The 25,106-nt window shown below is 38.3% G+C and overlaps 1 protein-coding gene across 2 annotated transcripts in view; it reads left to right on the top strand.

The window, feature by feature from the left end:
• Positions 1-578: 578 nt before the first annotated feature.
• Positions 579-25,106, top strand: part of slc25a21 (solute carrier family 25 member 21) — a 95,713-nt gene continuing 71,185 nt past the window's right edge. The window contains exons 1-2 of one of the 2 annotated variants that reach the window (XM_059353761.1): positions 579-712; positions 829-911. In XM_059353761.1, coding sequence (XP_059209744.1) covers positions 842-911 — 70 coding nt within the window. In that variant the 5' untranslated portion in view covers positions 579-712; positions 829-841. Of the gene's footprint in view, positions 713-828; positions 912-4,609; positions 4,757-25,106 lie in introns of those variants that run through there. The other variant, XM_059353762.1, reaches the window with a different exon arrangement.

Here is a 25,106-nt window from a genome sequence, read left to right as displayed (position 1 = left end):
TAAATAAAAACAAAAAACTTTTTTTTAAAATCCATTATTCATAAATCATAATTTTTAAAAAAACAATTAAAGCCCCATGAACAAAACTGGCAACTTGACAATCTATTATTGTTAATAATAATAACAGTAATAATAATAATAATAATCATATTTTAAAGACAAAAATGAAATTATAATCTAGGCCTAATTTCAAATGCAAGCTGGGATAATTTTCTGATTTTAGTTATTTTTGCAATCTCATTAAGTAATCCAATTTATATGTAATCTGTAACTACTCAACACTGAATTTACAGTGGCTTTATTGTCAATAAAACAAAACAAAGTAGCCTATATGAAGATGCAGATAATCAATAACTATAAATTCTGATTTCATGTTAATGATGACCCTTGTGCTCATTATGTGTGACATGTGACTGTTTGTCTTGTATTGATCAGCAGAAAGGGGTCAGGGTTTCTCCATTTTTATTTACAATATTCAAACACTTGGGTGTGAGGCAATAGGATAGGAGGGTAAATCTGAACCAGCTTTTTTTTCAGTGCTGGTAATTGATTCCATATTAGCCTAGCCTAGCCTGAGAGCACTCGGAGAGATATCACTGCTGCGCTGTCTCCAGCGTGGGCTGCAACTAAACACGAGCAGAGTTAACTTCAGTGGAGCCTGCGGGACCAGAAACAGCCGAGACACCTCACAGCCAGAGCAGGAAAAGGACGGGTAGGTAGTGTGTGTTCACATTCACTACAAGATAGATAAAAGTCACGCTCGGCTACACTTCAGGTCACCGTGTCTCCGCTTCACTCTAACCGCTTTCCGTGTGTTTGTTTTGATAGGCAACACTACAAAATGACAACTAAGAAGCCGCAGAGCATGCTCCGGGAGGCTTCTCACCAGATTATCGCCGGTGGATCCGCAGGTAAGTTCATACAAACACTTCAAACGACTTACGCAATAGTTCTAAACGAGCGGGTGCGCTGCTAACTCAATGTAGCGTAGCAACAGGGGTTCCAGTTCGACAAACAATGCTGTGACGTCCTCGGTGTTCCTTCCCACGAGAACGGGACAAAATGTTTCTGGGTTTTAATCGCACATGCGTAGATAATCAACAAATGGATCAATTCGTGTCGCTGGAGAGCTGCTCGTTCAAAGAGTATACACCAACAAGATGGTTCACCCGCTGGACAACCGTGTGTTCACGGGAGAGAGCCACCGGGGCAGGGACTCAGTATGCGCATGCGTACATCATCCAGTCGCTTTTTAAAAAAAATTGTCACCCTGTTAAAATAATCGCCTAACTCATCTTTTCAAGTTTTGCAGGAAACACAAAAAGCTTCACCAAAAGTGTAACATATGACATGTATTGATCATTTCACTCAAAAATGATGTAACAAAGGATAGCTGTTGGCATAGTAATAACACTGTGTGTAAATTATGTAACTTAAGAGAAATAAATGACTTTGGCAATTTTTTGAACATGCCTTTGTGACTTAAGCAAGATATGGTTTTGAAGGCGTCTACATAAGAGTCACACAAGCCTGTCATAAACATGACATGACAAGTATCATGAGCATTAATGTTACTTCAAAGTGTCATTAATGTTCATGACACATCCCATGTCATGTTTATGACACGCTCATGTCACATGTAGACACCTTCAAAATAATGTGTTACCATATCATATATTGCTTAAGTCACAAAGGCATCTTCACATTTTATTTTGACTTAGGCATAATAAATCTGCTTAAGTCACACACTTGACATAGGCCATTATCTTAAAGGGGTAAAATCACATGATCTGATCAACTGAGGATGTAGGCGATTTTACCATAGGTTGCCGGCGTCATGAGGAGATGATTTAGGCAAAAAAAAACAGGCGACTTGGGCAATTATTTTAACAGTGTGACGAAATTATTAATTCTTCCTTTCAAACCAAAAAAACAACAACAACGTAAACAACAACAATGTAGGCTAGATGCATATACATACTCACATACACAGCGTTATACAGATGTATATAAACATATATACATTTACACACATACAGTATATATAACCCTATACATACACATGCATCTGCCCTGTCTAAGTAATTAAATATGAGAACCAGTCGACTTAATATTCAATATGCATTTCCTTATATCATTTTGGTCCGGAAAAAAAAGGGAGTAGGTGGAAGTAAAAAATAATTATCTAGGCCTGGTACTCCACACTTTCAAATAAGAGAGTTTCTGGCAACCATAGTATTTCAAACTATTTAGATTGGAGAATTTCTATCACTCCCACAAAGAAAACAAATAAACAAATAACAACAACAACACTGAAGGCAGTAACAAGAACGTCTTCATCCAGTTTGTAACCTATACTTATTTAGCATATCATTTTTCATGAGCCTTTTGAACTTAACAATTGTGCAGGATTTAATTTCATAACTGCAGTTGTTCAATATTCTCACTCCATTACCTTTAATGCAATGATACTTAAACTTTAAAATAATAATGATAATAATTGTTATATTATATTTGAAAATTATAAGAAGACGGATTGCCAATGTGTTTTTCTCCACTGTCGCTGTGTCTTTTGTTAACAGACAGGCAGGAGACAGGGCAGTGTGTTCTCACAATATGTGATCTTGTTTAGGCTAGATACGCGCCTGTTACAACATCACACACACACACATACATTGTGAATCACAACCTTCGAGGAGACTTGAACAGCTGTTGGCCTGTCCATGTCATAAGTAACTGGCCAATAGGATTCGGTTTGCGTGTAAGTCCAACTTCTGTAGATGAATGAAAATGTGAATTATGACTAAGATCGGGGCTCATTCTGACTGGAATCCTGCGCAACCTGTGTCAGTCCAGCGCTGCATAACTTTACCTGTGGCCTAATAAAAGGCCTGCATTGAGAGCAGACTTTTTCTCTGGTATGCGTTTTCTCTGGGCTTCCAATTTACAAACCAGAGAGAAACCTTTACAAAAAAAACTTAAATTTACATAGCGCCTTTCAAGAAGCCCAAGGGCGCTTTACACTACAAAACAATACAATACAATATATTAAGATAAACATTTTGGCACTGATGACAGGTTGAGGTGGTTAGTCTAAAAGCCTTTGTCAACAGATGGTGCTTGAGAAGTTTTTTGAAAATGTCCAAGGAGGCAGCATTTCTGGTTTCGGCTGGGATTGAGTTCCAGAGGGTGGGGGCTGTGAAGGTGTAGGCATGAGCCCCAAAAGTTTTTAGTTTGGTGCATGGAGTGATGAGCAGACCTGTGTCAGAAGACTTTAGGTTTCGGGATGGTTTGTGGGGGGTGGAGGAGGTCAGTGAGATAAGGAGGGGAGAGGACATGGAGGTATTTGTAGGTCAGGAGGAGGAGTTTGTATTCGATGTGTGATTCGACCAGGAGCCAGTGAAGGTGGATGAGGGTGGGGTGATGTGCTGCCAAGGGCTGGACTTAAAGATTAAGTACATTTACTCAAGGACTGTCATTTAATACATATTCAAACAAATTATATTTTATTGTAGTATTTATTGTCGTTCTCTACATGTCATAGGGAAATGTACTATTTACTCCAACAAATTTATTTCATATCTTTAGTTGAGTTATTGTTTTTTTCTTCTTCTAAATGTATATATTTTTTGACCTAATGTACTTTAATCAATGGTGGGATATAACGATTAAGTACATTTACTCAAGTACTGTAATTTAATACATATTCAAAGTATGTATATTTTACTTGAGTAATGCTGTTTTCTGCCACTATATCGCCTACTTCAGTGTTATATGTTATACTATTTTACTTCACTATATTTATTTTATAACTTTAGTTATAAATTGACTTATTGTTGTTTTTTGTGTGGTTATTTTTCACCTTATGTATTTTAATCAATGGTGGGATGTAACTATTGAGTACATTAACTTAATATTCATAACATTTTAAGCCTTAATATAACTTCAGTGGGTGACTTATCTAAGAAGTCATCCCTTGTACAGTTGTTTTAAATTCAGAAATTAGCATAATAGATCAAAAGCATTTCTTGAACTAGGCTGTAAACATGTTTATTTCTGCTGTAAAGGTTTAACAAGAGTCCATGGGGACTGATTTGCTTTTATGAGCCAGCCTCAAGTAGCCATTCAAAAACCTGCAGCTTTTGACACTTCTGTGTTGGCTTCATTTTCCAGCCCCAATGATTGTCAATACGTAAATTTATCTCAGGGATCTTGTTGGGAAGTTTGTGTGTCTTGTCATAAAGTGGGCACTTTGTGGAGGGGCTCTGAATATTTGGGATCAACTGTCCCATTGATCAGGGAATAAGACCTGAACAAATTTGATATGGATCAGGTTGTGACAGGAGAAGGGCCTATTTGCAGTCTTGCAGGCTACACAATGTCAACACCAAACATTTTCGTAATCATGCATTCACAAAATATATTATGGGAAAATGGTGAAAATAGGAAAGTAATGTGGGTGTACACTAAAAAAACAGCAGAGGAAGAAAAAGTCGCGTATAGAAATAAAACGGTTATTGCAATTCATAGTATGGCCGCTGGGGGGCAGCACTGAGCTCGATAAAGCACTCAAGTCGATAAACGAGGAAGAAATTTCGCGCCATTTTTGATGGCTTGTTTTGACGATGGATGTGTAACATCTGTTGCTGAAATTCCTCTCTTTTACCGGATTAATCATGTGTTTTATGCTTTTGACCTGCCTGACATGAAACCATTTTCTCCGCTCGTATGTCGGCAAAATGTTGTCTTGGACCTGGTGAGTGTGTAGTTTCTTATTATTTCTTCCCCTAACTGTAACGGCAGAGCAACTGAAATGTCCGGTGTTACGGTTTAACTGGTGACCATGTTAACTGGTGACTTTGAACCAAATGCGTCTGTGGTTTAGAAGACACTCACACTTAACCTTTTTATGTAGACTTTTATGAAGACTCAAGAGATAACATTTTACTTCGCGATAAAATTACTAGATAAAACGAGCAGCCAGGCATTCTCTTTTTGTTTTTAACTGAACTACATGTCACCTGTTAAACCAGTCACCAGCTAAACCGTTTCATCGGCTATGCTAACCTTGTCGTTACCGATTAGCTTAAGGAGGACAACATTCTTCATGTCGTCATCCTGTTAAAATAATCGCCTAACTCTTGCAAAACTTTTTCAAGTTTTGCAGGAAACACAAAAAACTTCACCAAAAGTGTAACATATGACATTTATTGATCATTTCACTCAAAAAGGATGTAACAAAGGAAGGCTATTGGCATAGTAATAACACCGTGTGTAAATTATGCAACTTAAGAGAAATAAATGACTTGGGCAATTTTTTGAACATGCCTTTGTGACTTAATATGGTAACACTTTATTTTGAAGGTGTCTACATAAGAGTCACACAAGCCTGTCAGAAACATGACATGACAAGTATCATGAGCATGCATGTTACTTCAAAGTGTCATTAATGTTCATGACACATCCCAGTAAAGAAGAGCTAGAGGGAGATTTTTTAGTTATCGGTTTAGTTGATCAATGTTTTATTGTTGACACTAATATTGGTAACACTTTATTCTAAGGTGACATTAGCGTGTCATAAACATTACACGTGTCATGAACATTAATGACACTTTGAAGTAACATTAATGCTCATGATACTTGTCATGTCATGTTTCTGACAGGCTTGTGTGCCTCTTATGTAGACACCTTCAAAATAAAGTGTTACCATATCTTGCTTAAGTCACAAAGGCATGTTCAAAAATTGCCTAAGTCATTTATTTCTCTTAAGTTACATAATTTACACACAGTGTTATTACTATGCCAATAGCCATCCTTTGTTACATCCTTTTTGAGTGAAATGATCAATAAATGTCATATGTTACACTTTTGGTGAAGTTTTTTGTGTTTCCTGCAAACTTGAAAAAATGAGTTAGGCGATTATTTTAACAGGATGACGACAGACATACGCGGTGTGGAAGCCGGAAGAGAGCAGAAGTCATCCCTCTCGTTTCTCTGCTCTAGTTTTACTCTTTTAACCTTCACAAGAGAAAAAATGAATCCCTTCCGCTTCACGCTGTCTGTTGTGAGTTATTATTGCGTAACATGTAGACACGTTGCTGACTCGTGTAAAGCAGAGGGGCAAAGTAAAAGCGTTGAAACAGTTGGTTGAGCGTATGCTGGTAATTAAGCCTTGATAAGAGATGAGATGGAGGAGGTAACTCGAGTCTTCACATTAAATTACACGAATGGACGCTTTTCTTGAAATATTGCTTATTTCTGAATGAGGTGTGATTGCAGCCCGATTCACATCCTTTATCCTTCAGAGATTATTCCATAACTTTCTTAACATCCAAATGAGCACACCTTTTGCTGCATGCAAAAAAATCATTGAGCCAAAAAATGACTTGTCAAACAATACACACCCAAGCCATTATTGTGAAACAATAACTTTATTGGAGGAGTTGTAACAACAGGTAAACTGCCTGCAGATTGAAGTAGATGAAGACTGTTCTGTAATTGTGCATATTGGATGCCACTGTTGCTTTATTCTTTCTGCTCTTCTTTGTAAGTCCCATGTCAAAGAATTATCATATGTCGTGTTTCAAAAAATGGCAACAGTAGAAGTAAGTTGATTGCATGAAAATATTCCTGCTTTTGCCATGGGTTTCATAGGTGTGGAAGGTCACTGATTTTAGCTTGCGGTTGTGGTAACGACAGTGAATGAGAAATCATTTACCCTTCGGCTACTGTGGAAATTAAGTTTCGGTTCTACACTGTTCTGCATGTTCAGCTCAGCGACCAGCAGATCAGGATTGTGGTTGTTGGTGTATTTGTGGAATGAATGTGATGCATTCACATGTTGTGAGTCCTCAGTAAATTACAAACAGCCATTGCATAAATAATTTCCAGTCTACAACAAGGATACAAAATAATTCCACTATAAATACTTTCTTAAAGTTTGTTTTTTATTTATGATAGCCTCTTACTGCTTTTGTGACAGCTGTGTCTTTACTATCTTATATGATCTTTAACATGAATTGTATAACTTCCATGTAGTTTAATGTTTTATTGAGGTCTTATTTCATACCAAATTGTTATCTTAGGCCCGTATCATGTTTTGCTCACCATTTATCCATTCACCTAGCTGCTGCTACAGCTTGTTTGTGGAGTTCCAGTTTGGCAGTCATGCTCCAAATATTTAATGAAGAGAATAAAATGAGCAAATGCAATGTTTTTATCTTTCCCTGGGAACATCAAACAACAATACTAAGTTATCAAACAGGCTCGACTGTGAGGGTATATCAGTGTGGACTGTCTCTTTATGGTGTCAGTTTTTTATTTTTTCTCCAGCCAAGCGAGCTAACAGCTGTAAACAATAAGTACCACAAAACTCTTTCCTCATGTTTTTATTCCTGGTGTTGTTGCTGTGCTCACTCACCACATTGATCAACACTGCTTGTTTATCTTACGGTCCTTTAGCAAAGTCTTTATAGGTTCAGGATCTATTGATTTCATATTCAGAAATGTTTACTTGAGGTATGGCAGACATCTCTATTTTCATTTTAATATCCTCTCAAATGCTTGCATGTACACTGTGTCCTCTTCATTATATGCTTATTGTTTGTGATGTAGTTAATTTTACATATTTAGATTACACCATAAGTATCTTTCTTTATATCACCATCAAAAACATTGACTATAATCAATATAAGTGACTCAACTAATGCTTCAGAAATCTCTTTCCCAACTCAGCTTGTGGCCAACAATTTGTTCTCTTCCCTCCTCACCAGCAGATCTTGAATGATGAAGCCCAAAACATTTACTATGTTATTTAAACTGACAGTCTTCTACATTTCTATTAGATCTCTGATCTCTTTAGTTTGCTTTTTTGTGGAATTGTGACTGATAGTTACAGTCTACTAGTAAGGGGTTAAAGGCTTTTTTCACATGTCCTGTTGCTGCAGTTCCTGTGGTGACTGATAGAGGTTGGTAGAGGTCCTACAGTATATTACCTCAGTGAGTGTTTCACTCCCAAACTAAACTTGTCATCTAGTTAGAATAAGTGTTACAGCCAGTAGAAACTTGTATGACACCCAGCAGTAAGTTGCCAGTCAGTCCTCTTTCATGCTGTTAAAGTTAATGACGTCATCTTTTTACAGTTCCAAAACAATCATACAATGTCAAGTTTCTCCAAACTGCTTGTGCAGTATATATTCCAGGTGTTTTACCGTGGCGTTATGAATGCCTTTTGGTTCCAATAGTCCAATATTTACATCATTTTCTCCAAGACTTTGCTCACATACAATGGTTTATTTAAGAAGGAATTAGCAGTGGCTTCCAACAGTAGTAAGCACAGTCTACTGGCTTTTCTTCTTTGGCACTTTTTTATATATTTTCTTTTATTTTGGGAGTTCTGCAAAGATGGCTGCATCACTAGTATACATTGACTTGACAAGCACATAATGTGTAATGTAATGACTTTAAATTAACAATGGACGCTTGTTTTCATGCTGTCAACTAATTATGAAGTACCTGGGCTGGGACTTGTCTCAGGTGATGTTTTTATTAGAAAATAGGTGTCGTAGTACTCTGGCATTGTTGCTTGTTCCTCCATGTTTACACCTCACAAGCCCCCAGGGTCTGACAACCAGCTGTCCTAAACCTCCAACCAGAGGCTGAGGGGCTCGTGTCTGTCCTCACCAAGACTGATGGGACAGAGGTTTTAACCCTGAGCAGAATGACCCCAGTGTTTCTCTTCACATTCACTCTAACTCCCCTTTTTCATCCCATTTCACTGTTAATGAGGATGAAGACAGACTGGTGTTAATTTATGTGTGAGCCGGTCATAGAGGCCATAAATTAAATGTGAATTGTGGGGAGAAAGCTGCGTTTGGCGCAGTTTGGTATTCTGAAGCGCAGACTAGCACCAGTTATTTTTGGCTCCAATCAGCAGCTCTAAAGGTTGCTTTGTCAGTCGGTTGATACACACACTTTTCTGCACCCTCTAGTGGCCACAGTTTTTCCTTAGTGTGCCCAAATCTGGCATGGAGGTCAAGTATGTGTGTGGAATTGTGTGTATGAAGTGTTTGTCACGTTGTGTATGAATGAATGAATGCATGCATCTACATGGTCACATCTATTGCAGATTTACAATTGTTTATGTCTTTGTTGAGTGCCTGGTGGAATAAAATATGTTGACTCTGTAATATTAGTATGGGCTTTGTCTGCATTCTGTCATTGAGCATTGAACACTTTTTTTGATACTGTTTAGCTTTTTTTAAACTTAAATAAACAAAACATTCTCTAGTTCCAATTTCTCAGTTTTGAGATTTCCTTTTCTTTGTCTTATGTCAGTGATTCACAATAATAATAATAATAATCCTTGCTTTTTTTGTCAAATAGTGGATGGTTCTAGTTATTTTTGCCTTGCAAATGCATTAAAAGAAGACTATATGACATGTGAAGACATTTAAATTTTGCAACTTCTTTACCTGTGATGAAAAGTCGCATTTAGACACAGCTTTATTTTAAAGAATCACAAGGCAAAACGTTTGTGGAAAAGCCGTAGGTTCTGGAGGGTTGGTCTGGAAAAAATCAGCTGTTTGATTACATCATCTTGAATTGTCAAGACCATTTTTCTCTTTCTCTTTTTCTTACTTTGTGTATCCAAAACAATTACTTAATCGAGAAAATAATCAGCAGATTAATTAATAATGAACACCGTCATTAGTTGCTGCCCTAGTATGTTTGCTGTTGTTATTAAGTGTATTTCCAATAAGTCTAAATTCTACATTGTTAGTGCAGTAATGAGAAACATTTTATTCTGCAGTGCAGATGTGTGCATGGTTCATGATGCTCTTGTAGTTCATGCCTTAATGCCCATTCTCATTCTGTCCACAAGGGGGTAGTAGTTGCATACTTTATCTCTTTTCATGGTAAAGGGATGGTACAACTTTTAGTGGTGAGGATTCAGTCAGAATGATGGATGTGTGCTCTGCAGAGCAGGCTGCGTGTAAGTTTGTATGAAACCAAAAAATACTCAATATATGCTCTCTTATCTGAAAAAAGGGAACTAAAAGATGGAAGTAGGGGCAGAAAAACATAATTAAAATAACAATGTCATCATGATTAAATAGGTAGAATTCTAAAAGTAGAAACTGGAAATCTATCTAGTTACATGCTCACTGCTGTAATGTTTTCTCTAAGTCCTTTGTTATTTCCTTAGTAGATGCATTTTTTTAAACTCCATGAGTAAATCGATCCGTCTCCAGCAAATGGACTGTGACGACATGAGACAGACGCCCCGCGTGTGATTACTGCAGCTCTCCCTCCAGACTGTCAGAGCCTCCTTCAAACTGCACCGCGGCTCTCCTGATTTAATTGGTTTTAAACAGTGAACCTGAAATCAGTCGGGAAAGAACAAATAAAGCCACTTAGCCTAAATGAAGGAGAGGAGGAAAAGAGGAGAGGGGGGAATCAAATAAATAAAGTAAAACTCTGTGTGTGTGTGTGTGTGTGTGTGTAGTACCTTTGCAGTTAGCAATGAGCGATTCCCGAGTGGCTGCACCAATCACAGCCGAATTAGGCCTAATATTTATTTCCAGAAACAATTGTACATGTTTCAGCGGGGCTTTGATTGAACTCCCGGTGGACATGTTGTAGACAGATGTTTAGATGACCTCATGTTTGAAGTAATGTTGATTCTGGATGGGGAGCTTCTTGGCCTGTTCCTCTAAATCAGCTCCCTCTGCCTCCCATCTTTTTTTTTTCTCCCTCAGTCTGGGAGGGCATGCGGAGGCTCACGTCCTTCATATTTAATGTGTGCATTGGCTCGCATTAAATTGCACCCATTTACATTTTTTTTGTTCCATCCTTGACAGACAGATGTCCATGCATGGGAGTCGTGGATGGCTTGGTTAAAATGAGCCATGATAGTGCTGAAGGATGGCTACTTAACCGGACACATCTGTCTTTTGTTCTCAATGCTTCTCTTTATGCGTGTCTGTTTCAGAACAAGGCCAGGTTTTACCATCAAGGCAGCTTTTCTGACAAGCTTGTAAACATAAAGTTGCGTCGATTATTTGAGGTTTTCTTACTGATCATTTCTTAAAAGATGTGATCTCAGACATTCATTTGAGTGAATTTCTCCTTTTTAAATAAATTGCACGCTGCAGGGTGTGCAGGCAATAATGAAAGTAACCCCTCACTTAATATGGAAAAACCAGCATTCCTTAAACAAACACAAGAGATTTATTATCTCTGTCAACTAATCACCGTCCTTGGGAAATATGAATGATCACAATGTCAGAAGAAATTAGTTGAATGCAATCAGGCATTAGGTGTAATGGTAGTTTAATTAATGAACTGCAAATCTCTGGCATCCCAATATAGATTGTATAAACCTAAAAGGTTAACTGGTCCCGAAATGATAAAATAAATAATGCTTTTGCCGAATTTCTGTGGCATTGGACAAGATATTTTAAGTGAGTGACATGATTAAATGATTAGGCCTGAATTTTTCATCATAGTTCAAATATAAATAATAATAAATATACAAATAAAAGCAAAAAAAACAAAACAATTTCAGTTTTTAAAAAATCCAATAAAAACATGAACTACAGTGTAATTTAATCAAGTACTGGACTTATTAGATACCTGAAATTGAGTATTTTAATTTTCTACTATACTTTTACTTTTACTACTAAAGGGAAAAAGTGTATAATTTATTTACTACAATAATTCTATTTAAAATCTTTAGTTACTATTCTAATTATTAAAACAAAATTTAATCAACTCATAAATGCTTATGTATTATTACTACCAACCGCTTTATAATAGTTCCACCTTTACCAGCTGCAAAATTAGTAATGTGACCATCAAGGCATCCATACATTTTATCCAGTATGTATAATTTTTAAATGAGCCATAATGATGCATACTATGTACTTTTGATATTTATATTTTGATGCTTCGTAACATTTTGAATGCAAGACTTTTACTTGTAACTTGAGTACAACAGTGTGGTATTGCTACTTTTACTTGAGTAAAATATCTGATTACTCTCTTCCACCACTGGCACTAAACACACATTATTACGAAGCCCAGGGGAGTATTACTGTTATTTTTCGTTAAGGACAGATGGTCCTCAGCTCATGCTTTGGATGCAGGCAGTCGTGTGCCATTTGGCTGACTTCCTGCGCTACAATCAGCGTAGCTAATGACTGCGTTTTGACAGCAAGTGCCTACAAAGTTTTTCAGTCATCCAGGTCAGATAAAATCAAACAAGAAGTCCCTAATGGCTGCATGTTAAATCAGAAGTGTCTGTTAAGCCCCCGTCTAAGCTCCAAAAAATATTTTGCTTAAAAGAATATATAAACATATTTTTGTTGATTTAAAAATCATTATAGCTGACAAGAACATGGCATATTATGACATGATTTATCTATGACTAATTTACATTTTATCTCATGTAATGCCAGCTGCAAAATCAGAAACCTTCATGAAAACCTTATTTGACTTTCAGTTTCAGCTGTACAGGTGAGGAATCTTACAGGCTTAAGGCTGCATGTGTGAATCATCCTTATTTGACAAGGGCCATCAATTATCGCTGAAGTTACATCTGCCTCATACTCAGATCTGTCAATGTCAATTCTTGGAACAACCATAGGGAACTAAATCCTCATATACACAGTTAGGCATCTGGAATAGTACCCAAGGTGTAAAAATACACACACATAAAATGAACTGTAGAAACTATTCCACAACCACTATGTGGCTTTTTAAACGGTCTGTACTGTACGTTTGCAGCATGTTAGACCAAAGCAAAATAGAGCAAGTTTGTATTGATGTTTTTAAGATGAAGAACTGTTTAAATGCAGGTACTCTGCAGGCTATAATTACATAAATTGATGCACTGAAAGTCTGGACAGAAATAAAAAAATGTGTCCCAGTTCAGTGAGGGCCTGTGATGTGATGTATGAGCCCTAGTCGTGCTCACGACGTTATCTTAATGACATGATTTATGAAAACGGTTCACTGGCTGAGGTTGGGGGACCAAAGGAGGCCAGTTGTTGAGGAGGGGGACTCCTCTGTTGTTACCACAGAGACAGGGCTTGTGTGTGAAATGAGTCCAGCCAAGACAATTACCGGATTTTGTACATGGGCATGCGCATGGTCATCAGCAAGCCAAGAGAGGCTGCATGCACCACTGCAGTGACTTCTGGATCAGCTGTTGTTGGTCAGGGAGTCCAGTGGGTTATTGGGTTTTAGCTGACGTACTGCTGCATCATTAATGTCACGATGGCATTATTGCATAACATATAATATTACATTATTGCATCCTTAATCAGAGCTAATGTCATCAAAAAACTAACAAGCTTACAAATGTTCAATAATTTTTTGATTTTAATTGGTAATAATTGGGTCTTTTTTAATAGTTAAATACTATTTTTCCGTCAAGCAAACATTTGCTATAAACACTGTCATATGAATTGACATTAAAAAATATGATCCACTAATTATGGGGAAAAAAACACTTCATAGGTGTTAAAATGTGGTGTGTATAATGCTTTGGTTGCAGGGCTTTGGTGGATTGCACAGTTGAATATGAATGATGATGTAAGATAAATAGTCCAGGGTCCCACTAATCATCTGTCTGTCCTAGACTAAAGAGATTCAAAGTAAAATAACATTCATACAACTTTTTCAACCAATCAATTAATTAAAAATCGACAGATCTCCACAAAAAAATAATAAAATAGCACCACCTTTAAATCTTGTCTTTACCAGAGTTGTGATCCCAATTTTCTTGGAAATTAGTCAACTTTAGATTTAAAAGAATGATTTATGGGCACTCCAATGAGTTAATTATAACCAGTTATAGTCAGAAAGAATGGGGAGCTGATGATGGTCTAATGCATTAATATAAGCAGCATTTTTATCATTAATTTTCAGTTGTTTTAGCCGGTCAGAGCTAAGAACCATCTTTGTTTTTATAGCAGCCTATGGTGAATATCATTGTCACGCATGGCAACACACACAGGACATTTATCAAACATGCAAGTTCCTAGAATAATAATAATAATACTGTTATGGTAAGAGTGGATTTAGTCAGATAATTATAATTGCTCAACATGGGAGGCTTTCTCTGGATCATTGCCTCCTATTTAGAGGTACCAATTATTAAAACCAGGACACTGCGCTGCAGGAAGCGCAGTGGAGTTCTTCATCACATTATTGCATGATTTCATACTGCAAACTAGATGATCACTCTACTACACCTTTCGCCACATGACACTTTACCAGTCGGCATTACACTAATACGAATGTGTTATTTGTGTGTAGAGGGGTATATTCAACACAAAAAGCATGCTAAACAGGGAAGAGGACAGATGTAAAGTAAGCACTGAAATCACTCATAAATTCCATGGCAGTCAAAGTGAAAAGTGAAGGCATACATATTACAGCACATGGCAACAATAATAAAACTGGGAGGGAAATCAGCTAAACAAGCTATGCTTAATTGAGCACTTAGACTAAGTAGTCAAGGAGCAAAGAGAGAGTGACCCTGTAAGAAAATGAAGGTTTACTGTGTGTGTGTGTGTGTGTGTGTGTGTGTGTGTGTGTGTATTTTTGCATGCATCTGGGTTATTTTTTTGTGCTAAATAAAATTGCTGCAAGTGCGTGCCTCGGTTGTATTTTCATGCCACGGAATGGTCAAGTGTACATGTTTGTTTGTTTGTTTTGCGTGTGCGTGCATCCGTTTGAGAAATTTATGCCGGGAAATTGGATATAATTGCGTGTGTTTTGCGAGACATGCGTGCACATGCATTCAAGGAAATAGATATATTTTTAAGTGTGTGTCTGTGTGTTCTGCATGCGTCTGGATTATGTTTTCAGTGTATATTTTTGAGCCTGGCTCTGTCTTGAACCTCCTAATTAAGTCACGGTAGGAACAAGCTCTTCCTCTGAGAGCTACTGTCTGTCATCCCTGTAGACCTATTATATCACCATGTGATTTAAGTAGATGTTTGATGGGGCATTGTTGCATTCAATGTTTTAAATAACAGTAAATATGAATTGCAGACCGTGACGGCAAAAATTAACTTTTAAAAATTTCAACATAGCCGCGCTAGAGCCGCAACATGCCCTCTGTTTTTCCTCTACCACCTTGTTCCTCATGAACACTGACATGTGTGTTGAAAAGTCTCGAATTGGGCATTTAACCTCCTGCCCTGTAACTCACAGCCACAGTCGGTAGTGGGTCAGACATATGGGCCTGCTGCACTGCGGTGGAAGTAACCACTGGATGCTGATTTTTCAGGCTCACCGGTTTTTGATCTCTTGTTTAATAGTTTTTGTTTTGTTTCAGGAAATCTTGACAAAAAAGTCAAGGCCAAGGCAAAACCTCATGTTATTTCAACTGAATATGATACAGGATTCAAGAGTTCAGATACAATAATTACAAACCCTCCTTGCTCCTGCTGTAAGCGCTGAAATATAAATAAACATAATAAGTACTGTCAAAAAAACAAAAACAAAACCGGACAAACTAAAAACCCTGAATTACATGGCTGTTTCCGTGTGTGTTTGTGTGCGTACCAATGTGTGCATTGTGTGTCTGCCTTGTGATTCTCTGGATGAGCTGGAAATTTATAACACAGGTTTTTACAGTAAGCCCTGGCCAAAAACTGTAATTCTTTCTCCCCTTTTTAGCTCTGTAGTTGGGAGACAGGCCTGCCCACTTTGGGTTAACTCTATCAAGATGAACAGCATTTGGGCCAGTGCAGTAATCATAATGTAATTTGTTGTGCTCATGGGCCAATTTGTGTCGTTTGAGAGGAAATATCCCGTGCTTGGTGGCCATGGGAGAGCATGTCCCGGGGCAAGGCTTTAATTAGGGAAGCTCAAATTTATAGACACTTTGTATTATTTCTGATCTTGAGTGGTTTGAGGATGACATACTTAAGAGACGGATGCTGGCAGAGGACGAGGAAAAATTTGATAATGAGAAACAAAACTGAATGAAAGGTCATGTTAGGAATTTGTTTAGCATTTCATTATCATTTTGAAATCAAAGAGTCCTGCAGTGAAATCAAAGCAGACACAAATGTCACAGTGTGGAAAGAGCTTATACAGAACAGTGAGAGGTAATGCACCACTTCTCTTTTAAGTTTGTTTGAAATGAGAAGCAAAGGATGGAGATGTGGAAGAAGCTGCCAGCTTGTAGAAAAGAGCAGTGTGTTAGTGTGTTAATGTTCATCTCTTGGTAAGGCTGCGATCCTGAGAATGATGCAATGTGTTCTAAATTTATCAGGTTTGGCATTAATTTGCTGCACAGCTATTTAATGAGGATTAAAGTGTTTGCCTTAAGAGAAGAATCTGATCCAAGTATTTTGTGAATATGATGACTCAGACAGAGTGACTAGAGGGCAGAAGAGAGCCACATTGGTGCTTTTTAATCCACCTCTGTAATGTATTGAGTTAAGAGTTTGTACTGTTCCCAACGGGACTTTTAGCAGTGAAGTTCATGGATTTTAAGGTAATATAAAGATGGATAACTCTGCTGATCTTTTCACGTGTATGCGCAAATGATTCCACTTAACCGAGACATACAGCTCTCAAAATATGAGATAATCCCCTCACATCTGTGTTGAGTTTAGTGCAGGTATCATTGGAAATATTACCAGTACAAAATGCATATTTATTCTGAAAGACCTCCAAGGTTTCATTCAGCACACTGATTCTTGAGATTGTTTCATCCCACATCGAGATCCAAATCATGACTCAGATCAGGCTGTATTTTCTATGGCCTGTGTGAGTTTTAAAACAAGAGTCCACACTGAGATGCGTTTAGTAGAACGGAGACCACACATCATGTCAGCCCAGCAGCTCTGCAGCGTTTGAAGCAGGTACAGGGGAAGAGCGGTGGCCGAGAAACGGGACAGAGGAGAGTTAAGTTATCAGCGGTCTGACAGGGCGAGTGCTCAGCTGGGCTGCTCTGTAATCAGAAGCTCTGACAGATGCTTTCTCGATTTCGGAGAATCCCCCAGAAGCTTTGGAGGAACACACAGGCGGCCAGCTGTTTCCATAGTGAGGCATTGATGTTAACGTCTTCAAAAGGAGAACGTGAATCCAACAATAACTGTAGCAGTGCATGTCTCTTTTCAAGGCATGGCACAAGCCTCCCTTTAGTCTGGTGCATATGTTTCAGAGCAGGTGATCTTTTTTTTCTCTTTTCCTATGTGAAATATTTTTTTTCCGTTTGTGTTTTCCAGATTTGCACGTGGTATGTAACGGGTAGAGGGGAATTATCAGTCAAAAATTTTCCTCCGTCTTTGCCTATACCGCACAAGAAGAAATCTTTTGAGAGCTCCATTGGTGTTCTGGTCTTTCCTGAATTGCAGTACTCTCGGGTGTGTTTCATAATGGTACTTGGACCGTTGCAGCCTGATATATCGCACCCAGGGGAGAATCTGCACTCTGCACCAATCTATCAGTCCCCAGCCGGAGGAAGGCTGAATGACACTCAGGCCTCTGCGATTATGGCCCCCCCATCATATTCCGAATTTACTTTAAATTGATGGTATGTTGTTTTTTTTCCATGAAGGAAACGTCTTGACCGATCAAACACAGGCATTTGCGGTTTTGCAGATGTTGTTTTTATTGTGATTACTTGGGGAAATATTGTTGGTAAAAAAAAAAAAAAATCTGTAGGATTATTTAATTGAAGTTCTTCAGTCATTTTGTAAGACAAGAGAATGTAAGTTCATCAGTTATTAGACCACAAGATGTCGGTTCACTTTATTTTAATAGTTCATTGATATATACATCCCCTACACTTTCTGATTTAGACTGATTTAATACATTTATTTGTCTAGCTCTAATAATGATTATTAAAATATTACTCATACTAATTTTTGCAAACTTTACTTTCTCCTTGATACAACACCGCTACAGCTCTTGGTTTTTCTTAAGTGGAAAGGAGACAAGGTAATTACCCTTGGGGCAATTAGAGAAAGGGGCTGAGGGAGTAGGAAAGTCATTTTCTAACCCAAACATCCTGGTCCGAGGGGCCGGAGCGGCTGGACAGCCTCCTGGAGGCCGCTGGCTGGCTCGCAGGGAGCCGTTCTTGGGGAAGCGGATCAGGGTTTGTTTTCTTTCTCCGGAGGCAGGCCACTGAAACTTCTGCCAGATGAACAGCACCTGAAACGCAGCAGCTCTCCCACCACCGTCAGTAGAGGGAGTGATTTACTGTAGTCGGTTAAGCGTGCTTGTGTGCATGAAATCCTTTAGTCAGCTTCATCACACTGTAAGCAATATAGTGGATCAGGGAGGAGAGAGTTTGTTGGTAGTTGAGGCCCCAAATGTTATGTTTCTGCCATCTCTTTAAGGCGGGTTGAAAATGTTTGTGTGGACCTATAAACATGCACAACCCACATAATACTGCCTGCTTACAGCACTATGTAATAAGCTGGCGGTATACAAAAAAATTGCAACCTAATGAGGACAAGTGAATGTGAAAAGCAAATGTGGTTTCTGTGGCGTGATTTTGTTTAGGAAAAGCATTAACCTGTACTGGAATATGTAATATTGCATTTTTAAAACAACATAAATCCAGAGTGTCTATCCAAGGCTATTTTCCCATTTTTGTATTAGTCCCATTCTGTTTTAGTCACTTGTCTTTTACACAAGGAAATATACAGTGTCAATCCCAGAATGAAAATAAAAGTTTTTAGTTGACATATGAGAAGAAGAACAATAACAACAGTCTACAGTAAATAAAGTTCAACACTTAATTTAATTTTCGTCCTCTGATGGCTCAGATGCATAAGTCCAGATGACATCACACTAACAACAACCCTGCATAATAAATGCCTCATCAGAAAAAAATCAGTGACACTTCCAGAATGAATTACAACAATGTAATCTAAATTTAATTTCACATCATCCCTAATAAAGGTGCAGTGAATATGCAGTTAACAGAAAATTGCTGAACAATTGCTGAATATGAGAGTTTGCTATTTTCCTTTGACTTGCATCATAGTAAGCTGATTATGTTTTGGTTTTTAGCTGTTGAGGGATAAAACGAAGTATTTTAAGATCCCACCTTGGACTACCTGAAATTTTTGCCCAGTTTGACTTTTCAGAAATTGTTACTTATTATTAACTTAATGTTCTATGGTAACATATTCAAATTCCTGGCACCATAGACTCTAATGGGTTTTCACTGGGCTTTAGGTGGCTTTGGCTGGAAAAACATAATGTGCTTATTTGCCTATAGGTGAAGTAATTGCACAACAATTTGCATGATTTGAGTGATTGTGTTGGTTTAACCGAGGGAGAGGTCACCTAAAGCCATATAAAATTATTAACCAAATAATCACAGACTCACTACAGGAATATCAAATGCACTTTTTGAACAACTTTTTGATCTACAAATGGACACAATTTGGCTGAATTGATTGAATGCAAAAAATCAACAAAGCATTTAAATAGCATGAGAGATCCAGCGCTTATACTAGCCTGCTGGAATTGAACCTGGCACCAGTGGACAACATTAGCTGTAGTCTCATGGTTGATATAAATATTATTTACCAGAGGCAACCTTAAAGGATGTTAGGCAAATAGGTGTAGCAAATGAGGAAGGGGACATTAGCTTTTCAAAAAAGAAAAGTCCTTTTCTAGTAGTAGGTCAGAAAGCTGCGGAAATTATGTTTGTGATAAGATCTGAAATAATTAATGGATTAATAATTGGAAGATCACCGGACTTTAGATGAAACCAGTAAAGAGTTTTTTTATTAATGGTTTTTGGAGCCTGCCATGATAGTCAAGAGAGTTTGGGGTTTTGGTCGGTTGGACATTTTATAGACCAAACCATTAATTTAGAAAATCGTTGGCAGAGTAATTGATAATTAAAATAATTATCAGTTGTAGCCCTAGTTGGGATTGTTAAAATGTCAGTGAGTGCATGGACGTGGCGAGATTTAAGTACACAATCCACCTTTATGCTGTGCCTGTCTTGCTAAACAGCAGTGGAGAGAGGATGAAAAATGAGAGAACAGAAAGATTTTTTGTGGCAACAAAGGACCAAAAGAGAAGGCACAGGGGAAGTCTGGCACTGTCCAATCCTCCTTCTGATCCATTTGTGCATTCGATCTGAGGATCACTCTACAAGCTGAGTCACAGTACTGACAGTTGGGGCCAGAGAGCAGTTCAGAAGCTTAACGGCTTGTGAGTGATGCCCATCAGGAACGAAACGGGGCAGAAAGCCCTGCATTTAAACCCACTACATGAAAAATTGAGCTTTGTGGGAAAGTGAGGTTGGAAGCGGGCGTTTTTGCATGTAGGTGAATCAAGCACCATTTCATCAGGCACAGTGAGCTGACTATATGACAAATGTAATCCATTTATTAGTCATTCTGGTGAAGTCGATCCCCTCCCTTCCATAATTTCATACAGTGTAGATGTTTAAATTTGTCCTGTGAGAAGAGAGAGAAGAAGAAGCATTCATGAGTGAATGAGAATTAGTCTTGGCCTCCTGACAAGAATCTCTAATGAGCAAACACTGGATGACATCATTTTGAGGTTTGGAGGGAATTAGCTTGATTAGAATAACCCTCCGCTCTCACCTTGGCTCCGGCATCCAACTCGTCTGCAGTCTGCCTGTCAAAGCCTCTCTCAGCTCCTATGGTTTTGGTTTGAGACTTTCCCCCCACACTGTGGTGTGTTTAATGTGGAATAAGTACATTTAAGGGAGGGAAGAAAAATGAGCGCTGGTGCTGACGTTTCGTTTAGCTCAATTTTGTTATTTTGTTGAACATTTTTAGCTGTTAACAGAGAGGCACGGGGAGGTCTGCTTTATTTGTCATTGTGAGTTTGCACAGTTCCTTCTTCTCTGGGATGAGTGAGGCTTGCCATCAGCTCTCTAAAAACAACAAGCCTGGCCTGCCAAACTTCCTAGATAATTAGTGAAGCATTTCACACTCTGCAGAACATCAAAAAGGAAATGGAAAATTGACAAATTAAGCATGGTCCGTGTAGGACGGGAGGGGTTTGTCTGCAGTGGAGAGTTGGTGGAGCTCCAGTACGGCACATGGTCACTCTAAAGCAAGTTTGCTGTATAACGTAGTCCAGTTTACACCAATCAGCAGTGCTGTGTTTTTTTTAACATTTTTTTTATTAAAACACTGTTTTAATTTTTACAAGACATTTTTTATTCTGAATTCATTAGCTAATTTATTTACAGCTGTTTATCATAGAAGCACCAAGATAAATGTGAGAAGAATGTGTTAAGTTGTATTTTAATGCAGCCACAGCATGTGTGCCTTAGGACAGAGTGTTTTTAAATTTGGTTACCGCATTTCCTGGGTGTGTCAGACAGGCTCTTAAAACACAATCAAACACAAAGCTTGAAATGTGATCAAAAAGTGGTTTAGTTTTGTTAAGTGTTGATTGTTTAACCTCCTCGTTTGTGTAGTCTGTGCCTACAATCACTGCCAGGCAATTTAAATTCTTCCTCAAGGCAGGAATATCCTGACAGTGTCTGAGAATGTGTTGTTTTTGGCATTTAAAGGGATACTGATTTTGAAAAATCCTCTCCATGACCTGGCATTTTCCCAAGCAGAACTCAGTAATATTGAAGCTGGAATGATGAAAACAACTTTTAATATGATCGAAAATATTTTTAGTTAGAGTTTCCATCAAAATGTATGAAATGTTTTATTGATGCATCAGCTTTTCCATCAGCCAAGCATAAAAACTTTGTTGTGATATTTTACTCCCCACTTCCCCCCTCTTATATGGACATTAAAAAGGTGCAGGGAAATGTGTTTAGTGACTCAAGTGAAATTAACGGGGAGAAACACTTTGCTTCATTTAGCTCCCTGGCATTTAGACCGTTGGCACTTTTTGTTGACTTTTTTCTTCCAGAGGCTATAGATTTAGTTTTAAAGCTACTGGTAAAATACTGGTATCATGGGAAACTAGAAGATCATCAACAATTTGTGTCTGGTCTTGAAACGTTTTTGTTGGCTTCTCATTTGGGGTCTAACACCTCTGAATTCAAGACTGAATAAACGTGACGTAATGTTTATGGATCTCAACGTTGGTTCTGTCTCGTGAGTGCAGCCACTAACGGACATATTCTGGATGCAAATGCCACCATAACCGTTGTTCTAACGATTTATGCTCCCTTGTCAGCAGAAATGTACCGGAGTGATAATCCTTGGATGGTGAAGGCATGACCCACATCTTCATTTTGTTTTAACAACCATCTCATATATATATATATATATATATATATGTATATATATATATATGTATATATATATATGTATATATATATATATATATATATATATATATATATGCAACAATATTGAGTCAAAGCAAAGGCATGCACATACATGTATATATTTTATACAAACACACACAAATGCATGCACACACCCTTCAGATCCTGGTCACCACACCCCATTCAGTCCTGCAGCCCCAGCCCATCAGAGCCTAGCCAACAGAGGAAACTGTCACTGTGTCCACTGTGGCACTCTGGAGAGTTGAACTTGACTGAAACATATGTCTTCAATTTTAATAGCTCTCCATTCCCCCAGATGGCCTGAAGGGGGGGAAGGTTGCCTGAGAAGCTGTGTTTCATGTAAGAATAATTTGTGCTAAGTAGCTGGGCGATCTGTTTGTTACGCTAGAGCTGACAGTTTGTTTATGTTTCTTGAGGAGTATGATGGATGGGGCAGGAGTTGATGCTAATTAGACTAAATTGTTGCGAAGAATGCTGAGGGTCTGCACCACACGGCTGAGGCCAGTTTCCATTGTTCCTGCGTCTTCGCACTTTGGGCGTAATTGAATGGAGCTTGGACCGATTTATCACGGTAGTGGGCGTCCAGGGCAGGAAACAAATGGCTGAACCTGGATGGAGAGGTTTGAGGAGAGGAACCGTGGGTGACAGAGGGAGACCTGGCCATTGGAAAATGAAGATGTCACTTTTTTTCCTCCAGGCCAATTGGAACAGACACAACCTGAGTCCAACTAGCCATGAAATTAATGTTTATCCAGTGAGTCTTGACCAGGGAAGATTAGCAGCTCTTAAACTCCTCCCCTGCAGCCTGACAGACATGGTCAACTGCAAAAGATGGCTATTAGGGTCATTGCTTGTGCTTTCCTCTAGAAACTACATCATGTTCACTCTCCTCTTATGCTGCAAATTTCACTTTTCAAATGTTGAACTATATTTTAAGGAACATTTTGTAGGCAGTGGTAAACCTTAACAGCTCTTTCTTCTGCAATGACATATAATGTCTGAGCTTACTTCAAGACAAACGTGTATGTTTTTTTAAAATTTGAATCAATCAAAAGCCAGATTTAATTGATCACTGACTAACACAAATAGATTAAATACAATTTCAACACATCACATGGAATGAAAGGTAGAGATAGTAGTCATGTCATCAAACAGATTGTGTTATCACAAAATTGATGTGTGACGAGTGTGGATTGACGACAATAGAACACTTCATTGATCAAATTTGCTTTTAGTCACATATAAACACCTGTATTAAACTGAGTCTATATTTGTTTGGCTGTCAGGCACTTTGAATATATTGAATTGAATATAAGTCAGATATGTCAGAGCTGTCCAGTCGTTATTATGACCAAGATGAAGTGAACACTAGTTATAATTCAGAAACTCGTAATTACATTAACACAAATGTAGGATTTGACCCCCCTGTCAGGAAAATGATTTAATCTTTCAAACTCCAAACCCCTAGTTTTCTAACACTAAATGCTATAACTTTGTAGTCCCAAAATTACAATATCTTTTTTTTTTTCTGACACGAAGAGCTCCCTCAAAAGCCACAGAAAACATTAGGGTTGGGGGATGTTTACCAAACTTGCATATGGCGATGTGTGAAACATCACGATAGAGGATTATTGTTTGGAGGATGGGGTCCATATGATGAGTTTGAATAAAAAATGTATGAATTTCTTAATAAAGTAGAGAATTCTGATTATACAAAAGGGGGAACAGGGCTTTTAAATTATGATATTGGGCTCAGTGTGTGATGACTGTCAGCCATCAGCCATGGATGATGGTTTCATCCATTGGCCCAACCCTAGAAGACGCCATACATCAGTTTTCTCAGACTGAGTGGTAGGCTTGGTGACGATTTTACTTAACTTCAATCCATAGAATCCACAGAACTGGCGTGTCAGTATCTTCCCTAACTGAAGTCTACATCTGCCTGACTCCTGAGGTCGGCACTTAGTGTGTTGCTCCCTCTCATTGTTGCTAACCTTAATTTGTTTTTGCCTCCTTCTCCTCCACATTTTTATTTTTTCTCATTTGCTGTTTTTTTCTGCAGCAGGAATATTTTGGAAAAGAGGAAAGAAATGGTGAGGAAATTAGTTTAAGAAACCGTGAGGCCTGTAAAGCCTGCCAGCTATGTATTGGTGCTTGCCTTGACCAGTGTACATATGTGAAACTAACATAGTTATACATACAGGTGACTGAGATTATTCCTGCACCAGAGCCAAGTCAACACATGTGTATATTCCACATTGGACCGCATACTCAGTGCCTGGCATGTTGCACCAAGTCTGACAACATGCTTGACCCTCAAAACATGTCCTGTGTTTAACACCCTTACCCTGTTAGTTTCTCATCCTAGAAACAAACCTGACACTGCATCTGCAAGTCATTAACCCTTCAACACGTGCAGTACAACAATGCTGTAAACAAAATGGCATTGTCATCGTTTCTGCAAGTAAATGTGTGAAGTCTTAGCTAACAGAGAACAGAGCAGGGTCGAACAGGGTGGACCCAGCACATGTTCAACCTCACACAGGCACACAGACCTGACAAGGATTTGGGTTCCCCCACTTGTGGCCTAGTTCAGCTTGAGTTAACCTCTGAGTACCTCCAGTGGTCTGCTTTAGAAGCAAAAGATTATTGAAATATACTGTTAAATTTCAGGGAAGAAATCCCCAAACCAGTGTCACTCTGTCCAATGCATTTACTTTTTTTTTTCTATAAATCACAAGAGATAGGAAACACCCTGGATAGGTACACAAGGTTTAGCCAGACCAACAAATTCAGAGATGTGGCACGT

Source organism: Centropristis striata, chromosome 16 (assembly GCF_030273125.1).
Source record: "Centropristis striata isolate RG_2023a ecotype Rhode Island chromosome 16, C.striata_1.0, whole genome shotgun sequence".
In the NCBI taxonomy this organism is placed as follows: Eukaryota; Metazoa; Chordata; class Actinopteri; order Perciformes; family Serranidae; genus Centropristis; species Centropristis striata.
Note: the sequence above shows the minus strand (reverse complement) of the source record. Positions and strands in the feature narration are given on the sequence as shown.